The sequence below is a fragment of the Thunnus maccoyii genome, chromosome 10, assembly GCF_910596095.1.
Source record: "Thunnus maccoyii chromosome 10, fThuMac1.1, whole genome shotgun sequence".
Lineage (NCBI taxonomy): Eukaryota > Metazoa > Chordata > Actinopteri > Scombriformes > Scombridae > Thunnus > Thunnus maccoyii.
Genome location: NC_056542.1, coordinates 22598803 through 22608314, shown reverse-complemented (window position 1 = coordinate 22608314; position 9512 = coordinate 22598803). Strand labels below are relative to the sequence as shown.

The 9512-nt window shown below is 41.5% G+C and overlaps 1 protein-coding gene across 1 annotated transcript in view; it reads left to right on the top strand.

The window, feature by feature from the left end:
• Positions 1 to 1784: 1784 nt before the first annotated feature.
• irx2a (iroquois homeobox 2a) overlaps positions 1785 to 9512 on the top strand; it is a 116800-nt gene continuing 109072 nt past the window's right edge. The window contains exon 1 of the mRNA XM_042423185.1: positions 1785 to 2083. Coding sequence (XP_042279119.1) covers positions 2021 to 2083 — 63 coding nt within the window. The 5' untranslated portion in view covers positions 1785 to 2020. The remainder of the gene's footprint in view (positions 2084 to 9512) is intronic.

Sequence of the window (9512 nt, the reverse complement as noted above, 5' to 3'; positions counted from 1 at the left end):
AAATCACATTTCCTACACAAGAATAACTTGTTATATATTACTAAGAACCAAACAAAAATATATGAAAATACATACAAAATAAACCACTAACTACCTAACTAAGTATATGAAAGTATTAAAGATGCAAATATCATACAGTGCGTATGTTAAAATAATGATTTACACACACATATTTCATATAACTGGTAAAATGGTTACTTATTGTAACAGGAGTTCAATGAACACAGGCTTTGTCCTCTAATACAGCTTCACAGACAGCCTGTCAGTGTCCACATGTTTAGTCAATCATGAGCCCATTCACTGCTATGAAGTTATTGATAAGGTTTTCAGTGCCAAATGAAACAGCAGAGATCCACCTCCAGATATGACCCATGATGACGGGGTGAAATGGAAAGCACCCATGTAGTGGCGATTCATTGAAGTCCACAATATATGTTCTGTATGGCAGTGCACTCTATCTCTGGGTGTGCACTGTCCATCTGCCCAAGTATGGCACCTGTTCGCTAGGTTAGGACTCTTCTTTCAGTTGATCACAAATTCTTCTGTGTTAGCAGTTGTGTTGACAAGGCAGAGTCAAACAAGACCTGTTGGACCAGGCTCTGAGAATGAAAGGTGAAATAAACAACATTTGATTGACACAATGATTACATTGGACATATTTTAGTGTAGGCAGTCAGTTTCTCAGCTGTAATCACACAATGAGTTAACAATCAATAATCAGTAATTCTGTTGTTTTCTTCACATGTAATACTATGTACCAGAGGAGGCTTGTCCATAGGTTGCTCCTCCTCTATTTTTGAGAGGCAAGAGGGAGATCAAAATATAAAAACGAGTAATTGGTTTAAAGAAACCAATTTATATATATATATATATATATTATCTTCTCTGGAAAAAATTCATTATTGAAATTCTGATTAAAAAAATTCAACAGGCAATAGGGTAAAGGAAAGCAGTGAGAAGAGAGCAGAGGAGGACCACGGAGGAGGACACACTCCTACTGTCCTCCTTAGGGCGGGATCGGGATACTTTTTATTCATGCTAATCTGTTATTGGCCAACACACGTAAAATGACACTCCAAGGGAGTACCTCTCTAACCAATCAACAACCAGAACACAATATTGACATCGCGTTGGTCCAGTGACAGTCTCCGAATTTCATCACGGTAAAGTGTTAGATAGAATCATGACGTGGCATAATAGGCTGTATATAAAGATGGACTCATGGCAGCCCCCCGGAAGTGAAGCCAAAACATCTCGATCGCCCCCTGGTGGCTGACTGCAGGTAATTCTTATCATGCTGATGATTTTCAAAGTGCTCAATTGCCTTATAAGTTTGTTTTTAATTAGTTATTTGACGATATAAAAAGGGGGGTCTGACGTCATGATTGACAGCTGTGACAACCGCTCTCAAACCTCGTCAGGCCGCGGAACGGCTGATGGGTCGTGTTCCGTGGGGCATCATCCCGCCGCCCGACTCTACTGCGCAGACTCTGTCTCCAAATGACGTCACACAAGCAAGATGTCAGCTCCCGGGAAGGAGACATCTTGGCTTCACTTTTCCATAGCGGTAGGATATACATACAGTCTATGAGTCGCATATTAGAAAATAACTCAGAATATGCAAATTGCAAACTAATATTACTTTTAAACACATCACTAAAAAAGTTACACATTATTTAGGCCTTTTCAACAGAGTCCAAATGCCCTTTTTTCAGATTTACGTTTCCCTTTTTTTATCGAGCAGTAGATAGCTGCTTGCATTAGCCAACGCAAGAGCTAGCTACCGGGAAAATGGATTGGGACTGGGGGCGCGGCAGCGGCAGGACGACGCCAGGGAGCGAATGGACGGGCTGTCCATCTCTACTGGCTCAGCCTCGGGCCTTGCTGCTCAGCTGTTCGGGCGGGACATCCTGCGGGACTACGGTTAGCTTGTTTGTCATTGTTGCCAATGATATCAGACTGGTTAAACAGCAGCGACAAAGTTCTGTAAACAAACAAACAAGATGACCAGCAGCCACCAATGCAATGGGACGTTATGACATGGATACTTCATCACCATGAAAGAAAGAAGACATCAGAAAACGTGAGTCAGATAAAGCTCCTCTATTTCTCTCTGTCTCTTTGGTCGCTAATTTCTTCTCTGATGGTTAAATGTCTCTTTTTGGCTGTTGAGGAGTTACAGTGAGCTGTCTGGACTCACATGGAAAGAGTCTGATTCAATTGGGATTGATCCAGTTTTTAATTGAGGGGTTGTTCAGTCACCTGTTGATTTTGTGTGCAGGTCTGGCTGCTTGCTTGTGAGAGTTTCTTCCTTCTTATTTGTTTTTAAGCTGAGCTGTATACGAGTAGTAAGCTTAAAGTAACTAGAAAGTATAGTAACTTTTTAAATAGCTTACTAAAAGCAACTAGAATAACAACAGTGTTAACACTGTCAGCTTTGTAGCTTTTTGTATGTCCTGCATATAGATAAGAGTGTAAGTCATGTATTTGATACATGCAATAATACCTTTTAATGTGAACCTACACTTTTAGATCTGTGAATGTTTCAGTGTTCAATCTTTCTAGTATTCAGCACTAATCTGTACCTGGATGAGATTATAAGCTCTGTGGTACTTTATTTCTGTATACTAAGAAAATACATAGGAAACACATGCCATTCATTGAATGGCATATAAAATTGTTCCCACCTCCAATTTAATTTTGTGTTGGACAATGATATAGTGTGATACAGTTTGGTGTCCTATTCCATGTTACATTCTGTTTGAATATGGGTTGCTATAATTCAACAGGTTGTGCTATAAATTATGTTGGTGGATGGTGTTTTACAGTCTTGTTTATGTGCCCCTTTTTTAACTCTGAGCACCTGCTCCTCTAAATGTCTCTGCATGGCCCTGCGTTTGAACATAAGAACATAACATAACTTGAACATAAGAAAGTAGAGATAAGTAGCCAACTAGTGTAAAACAACATGATGCCGTAGGTTTATTTTCCTCCTGTCCTCCCCAATTTTTTGAGTCACCAGCTGCCACTGCTGTGTACAGTATGTTTTGTGTGTGATGATGAATCAACCCATCCCTGTATGCCACTTTTGCTAAAAACTTGCATTTCTAGTTTTGTTGAGTTTCATGTTTTAGAATGTCCTGCTCCTTTACAGATTAAGAAAACTCAATGACATTGGAACTCATTAGATACCACACACTAGTCATGGGAAGTCAACGTATAAAAAGATCAAATTTATACATCTTATACATTTTTATATATTTAGAGTTTTTTGACTGCAGAGTAAGCCACACACATATTTACCTAACCTTAGGCCTCACCAAACACCAATCTCACTCAGTCACTTCCCCATACTCGGTACATAAAATGACACATTCCTCATAAAGTATATACAGGCAGCTGGGGAGCCTAGCCCCAGCCAGTATGCCTCTACAGTTTAAAACCTGAGCTGCAGCCATTAATAGAGCTGGAGATGACGGATGAGTTCATATGCCATGCAAGCAGCCCTAGACAATGGCTTTAGCCTGATGACAGATTGCCTGACCGTAACCCAGTTTATGTTAAACTCATTCTTGCTGTTCAATTTCACAAGTGTAATTCTGTTCGGTTGCGATGCATTGTCCTCAACTGTGGGTGAGGTGTTGGGGTGTGCTCTCGAACTCACAATCCCTACCTTCGATAATGATTCCCCTGCTCTATTCTATTGTATTGTTTTCTGCATAATCAGGTTGGTAGTCAAGGGTTTGGGTGACACAGCCATCTGTCAAGTTCATTTGCTCGGCGAAATGCAAAGGAATAATGGCTGATCCTACGGGAGCCTATCTGTTATCAAATAGGAGAGGTGCCCCCTGTTTATGGCGCTGCTCCACTGTACAGCAGGGTGGGATGGGCACACACATGTATGTGAATGTGAACTCACACATGCTTTTTCTACACAACCATGTGCAGGCACACGGGGTCCATATAGTATGAGCCTGGCACACAAACACAGACACATTCAATGCTGTTTGCATGCTTGGCTTGATCAGCTCATCTTACTCTAGTATATTTGTATAGGCACCTTGTGTTATGAAATCTATAATTCAGTTAACACTGTGAGCTGTTGTCCATCTGGAGATCTGCGCCAGCTGTTTGTCTGAGGACTTGTGCTCCCAGCTTGTATATGTGTGTGTGTGTAGTGTGCTGTATGTCTGTGATGTGAGAGCAGTGGGTTTGTTGTTGTTCAGTGCATAGACACATGTGACATTTGCAGTTGTGTGTGAGTTTTTGTCATGTCTACTGTATACAGTACACTCTTGTCGTCGCATTAAACCTGCCACCTTATTACCGTGGTAACCATGCATCTATAATTGTACACAAGTGCCGCACACATTGTTCTTAATGCGGGTCCCCTAATATAAAATAGATGAGTTAAAACTTTAATGAGCTCTGGGAAGATAATTAAGCAGTTTTATCAGGGAATACAGGATACAGTGAAAACAACACAATTTGAAAACAGAAGAATCATGTAAACATACGCAACCGACAAAAGATTATAAGAAAATATCGCAAGCCGTGTATGCAGCAGCGTAGAGCACCACTGCATCCCTTGAGCATCAATGTATGACAAACACAATTAAAAGACACCTCAGCGGACTGTGGATTCATCGTTGTTTAATTGAGAAGAAGCAAAGAAGGCGATTCATGGTGCACTCAAATACCTACCTCTACCTGTATTCAACAAATTGTATAAGTACGCATGCTGACACCTCAGTGGAGAAGAATTTACAGTTTTAACAGCATAACTGCATGTTTGAACAAGAGCAATCGTTTCACAGCTTGATTCAGAAGTTGAAGGTATGCCAGAGTTATGGTACAAAAACACTAGATAAAAACGTTAGTTTGCTGCTCTGAAGACTAAGAGGCAGTGCAAAAGTGAACAACATAGTCAGGTAGACAAAATGTCTTAGCAACAAGCACTACAGGTAAAAGTGTTGGAGACAAAAAAACAAAGATCTTAGATGTGTTAAAACAAAGACAACAGTAACAAACTAAAATGGTATTTTCACATTGTAAGGCAGACAGAAAGATTAAAGCAAAGCCTGTAGGTTTCAGATCGCATCGCTGTAAACTTCAACCAAGCAAGCAACCCCAGAGGAGCAAAATCTGAAAGAAACACAAAAACTGCACAGTGTGAACTCTGATTGGAGGGCAGGTTCTCGTCAGCACCTCAGTTCTGTTTGCTTTCTTTGGCAAAGTATTGATTCAACTTTGCTCTCTGAAGTCAGCAACCAGGCCCATTGGTGTTTCACCGGTCACCAGACACAAAGCACCTCCGGTGTAATAGACTAGCTGCTGAGTGGTCAGGTGAAATACAGCCAATGAAAATGTTTCTGCTATTGTATGAGGAGTGTGTTGAAAAATATATGAGAATCTGCTTTTATAGAGCTTCGTCCGACAGTGCTAACACTGTACACACATCATTAATATACACTTTGTTGTATATTAGAACAAGCTTTTGAAGGATCGTTGCTCTCTTATTAGTATCTTTAAGGGCCATACAGGTAGCCCTTTTGTTTGACAGTGGACTGAGACACAGGTATGCTTGAATTAGATGTGAGACTATTGTCTTGCAAACATTTTTGTCACTTTCTAACATGTCAACATAATGTTAGTCAGGTGAAGTTGTAGTAAACCTCAATGTTCCAGTCTTTGAGGGAAGTGTTTTTTTTAAATGTTCACTTTTATACAGACTGTTGTCCTGATGCATTATATGTCCAGGAGAGGAACAAAACCCAATGCACTTGCAGGATGTAATTGTGTACATAGGCTATATATGTGTAGGATTGTTATGTCACTTAAGTATTTTCTTCAGTATGAAATCAACAGCAATGTTTAGTTGTGGCTAAGTTAGGTTACATTTGCCAAATGTATGTTAGCATTTAGCACTGGTGTTATTTTCATCTGTAAGAAATGATGTTTTATTTGTTCAGAAAGCTTTATTTGATGCTATTTTTCAGGTTCAGAAAGCAGAATAAGGACAATATTACAATACATTTATTTTACAGAGTTTCAAAAAAGATTACTCTCTCAATTAAAATGACACAGGAACCTGTTCCATCTAAAGCTCTCTTCTCAATTTTCTCTCTCTCTTCCCTCCGTGACTCTTTTACCCTCCCTCTGCCTCCTCGCTCTCCTCTCCGCTCTCTCACCTAACCCATTATTCCATAGCTTGTGTGAAAAGGGTAATCGCTCAAATCATTCAAAGGCAACTATCTGTGTTTGACACTGGGGAGCATAACCATCATCACAAGCAGCCGCTAATGGCTCTCTCTGGATCCAGCAAAAACGCTCCGCAGCTCGGTCTAGCGCAGCACAGCGCAGCAGGGCCAAATGCTGTGGGCACTAACAGTGCTACAGCCAGGGCCAAATTTTACCCTAATGAATTTGGACCTTGCCAGGTTATTGCAAAAGGCAGCCACGGCCATCCAATACCCTCCTAGATGATCTGAAGCGACTCCCGTGGCCACCGTTCATGCCAGGGAGCCCAGTGCCATGTGGAAACGGAGGGATGGGAGGAGGAGGTGGGGCGGCGGGGGGGGCGGCGGGTGACTGTGGCTGTTTTTGTCTTTGGCACCCGTCTGCTCAGCTCAAGCATTCATTCCTACACACACACACAGACACACACACACACTGGGCCTACATAAGCAATTACAAGCATGCACGTGTCCACACTCTATCTACACACACATATGCATCTACAAGCTCATACACACAAACAAAAAAGGGCAACTTCATATTCCCAAGCACTCATGCTCATGCACACACTTCCCAACACTGGCACACTAGCTGTAATGAAGCCTGAAGAAAATGGCACGATATCCTATTATTTCCAGTGTTCAAATTTGGAGAGAATGTGTTTTTTTTTTTTTGCCCGCTGATGCACAATGAACATATTGATTTTTTTCTCCTCTAAATTGCTTGGAAGCATTTGCATATTGTATATCGAGCCCTGGTCCAGTCACATTCAAATACACTGTTTATATGGGTTTTAGGAGCGATTTGAAAGGCTGCGAGATAGGCTGGAAACCCCTTTGTTAGCTCTAATTTCTGCACACATTTTCCTTGTTAAAAGCAGCTTTTTAAGCTGATGCATATTTAGCAACCAGATTTGTTCAACTACCCAAATGCTGACAGCTAAATATCTACAGGCCTTACATGAAAGAAGCGTGTTGGTTTTGCTTCATCAGAGGACTTTTAAAATGTATAAACCATTGTACAAATGCCACCACTGGATAATGTTGCTATCCCTCTAATTTGTAGAGCAGTTCTCTCCTCCTCCTCTCAACGCCAGTTCATCTTTTATCCACCTTTCCTTCATTCCTCTACTTCCCACATCTATCTTCCTCCATCCCTCTGTAACTTATCTCATTGCCCCCACCACCTCCTGTAACACACACTCTGTTCTTTTTCTCCTTGCCCTGTTTTCCTCTGTCCAATATGCTCAAGGCCCCCCAGCTGTGTTACAGGTAGTGAAAGTCTCCTTCAATTAGACATAATCATCACTCACGGTCAATGATTGTGCTAAAGGCTAACTTCCAGTCTATGAGGGGGCCTTCGCATCTAATGCACTGATTCAGCTTGTCTCAGCCAACTTCTCTGTCTGCTGAAACCAAAGCAATTTATTCGTCGCCCAAGGCTCTTTTGGCAACAGCCAGTTGAGCAAGCTAACAGAGAGACAGATAGAGAGACATGAGGGGGGATGAGAGAGAGAGAGAGAGAGAGAGAGAGAGAGAGAGGGAGAAAGAGAGAGAGAGGGAGCATGAAGGAGGGGGGGGGGGGGGAGCTGTAAAGAGGACTCTCTCTTTTTCTCTCTCTGAGATACTATTTAATCAGAGACATCTGTGCGCAGGCAGGCAGCTTTTCCTTGGAGGAGACTTAAGCAGAGTCTTAGTTAGGGGCCTGTGTTTGAAGTGCAAGGGAATTATCACTTTCTTCCAATAACAGTGCCAGGGATGGAGAGAGAAAGAGAAAGCATAGAAAAACAGAAAATCTAGTTAATCTGCTTCATCCCGGTGTGCCGGGGTGTGCTCCGGACACATGAGAACCAAATCCAATCATCAGACAGGAAAAGCACACAGCTGACCAATCAACTTACCACCTCGCTGGCCAAATAGACATGGCCAGAGGAAATTAAATACTGTAGGTTTTAAAGCAGAAGGTGGGGGCAGAGAATGTGTGTGTGTGTGTGTGTGTGTGTGTGTGTTAATGTGTTTGCTCATCAGCAATACTTCAAATAAGGCCCTATGTCATCTTCAAGTGTTACAGCTTAACAGTAGACTACATTAGAGGGAAGTGTAATAAATCCAAAAGTGTTCAGTGTAACACAAAACTATCAGATTACTAATAGCAGGCATCTGCGCCCTTTTTAATGTCCCATTTTATTTCCTTAACAACTCATTACTCAAGCTTGTGATCTTAATTGCCATGAGTCACAACTCAGAAATAAAACATGACGTCTCCCGTTGGTTCATTTAGTTCCTTTTCCCTTTAGCCGACGTCCTGCTCATAGTGGTCGAGCTGTGAAGAGACATAATCTGGGTGATGTCTGAGAGGGGAGGCGATAACCACGTAAGAGTGGGGGCGAGAAGGTTAAAAGGAAAGATAGTTCTTGTCATCGTGTGCTTCGCTAAAGGGCAAAAGATTGTGTGCAAGCAATGTATGTGTGTTCATGCGCTTCCCAGGTGGACGACTAGCGCACATGTATGTTTATAATTGTACCCGCGTGTGTATGTACGTGCGTGCGTCCTCCTCCCTCCACGGTATCTTAAAATAGTCAAGTGATGGAAGCTCGACACAGATAGGGACCTTGAGCAGTTTGGAGTCACAGTTCAACAAGGCTCGGTGTTGCCAGACAGCGCCGTCATCACTGTCACATCAAAGGAATGGAGCTTTTTTTAAAGCAGTGACTGCTTTGATAAATCATGTATAATAAAGTATAAGATAAGTATAAGACCTGCACACCTGATGTACAGTTATAATATAAATTCAAGAGTAATACTACCACAAATCCAAACATTGAGAGTATTTTTTTTTCTTTAATTGTTCTCTTGAGCGTGGTCTTTGATAAACAAAGAAGGCATTAATAACTGCCTTCAGGCATTATCCAGATGCATGACCTCATTATTAAGGCGCTGAGTTTCAGTGACTTAATGCCAAGACGAACACACACACACACACAAAAAAAAGGCAAATCAATAACTTAAATACTTTCAGACACTCATAACAAGTTGTAAACCAGCAGAATGGCCCATGTATGTAGAGTATAATCCTGTGAAAGCGAAGGCTGCGTGGTGGCACAGATGAGTTACAAAGTAAGGAGGTAAATCAATCAGGCAGATTGTTAGATTCACTAGAATCATAACATACACATGCCAAACAATGATGAGGTTCTCTGTCTGTCTCTCGCAAACACACACACACACATAGTCTGTGATTACAGCTTGGGAAAGTAGTAATTTAGTCCATGATTA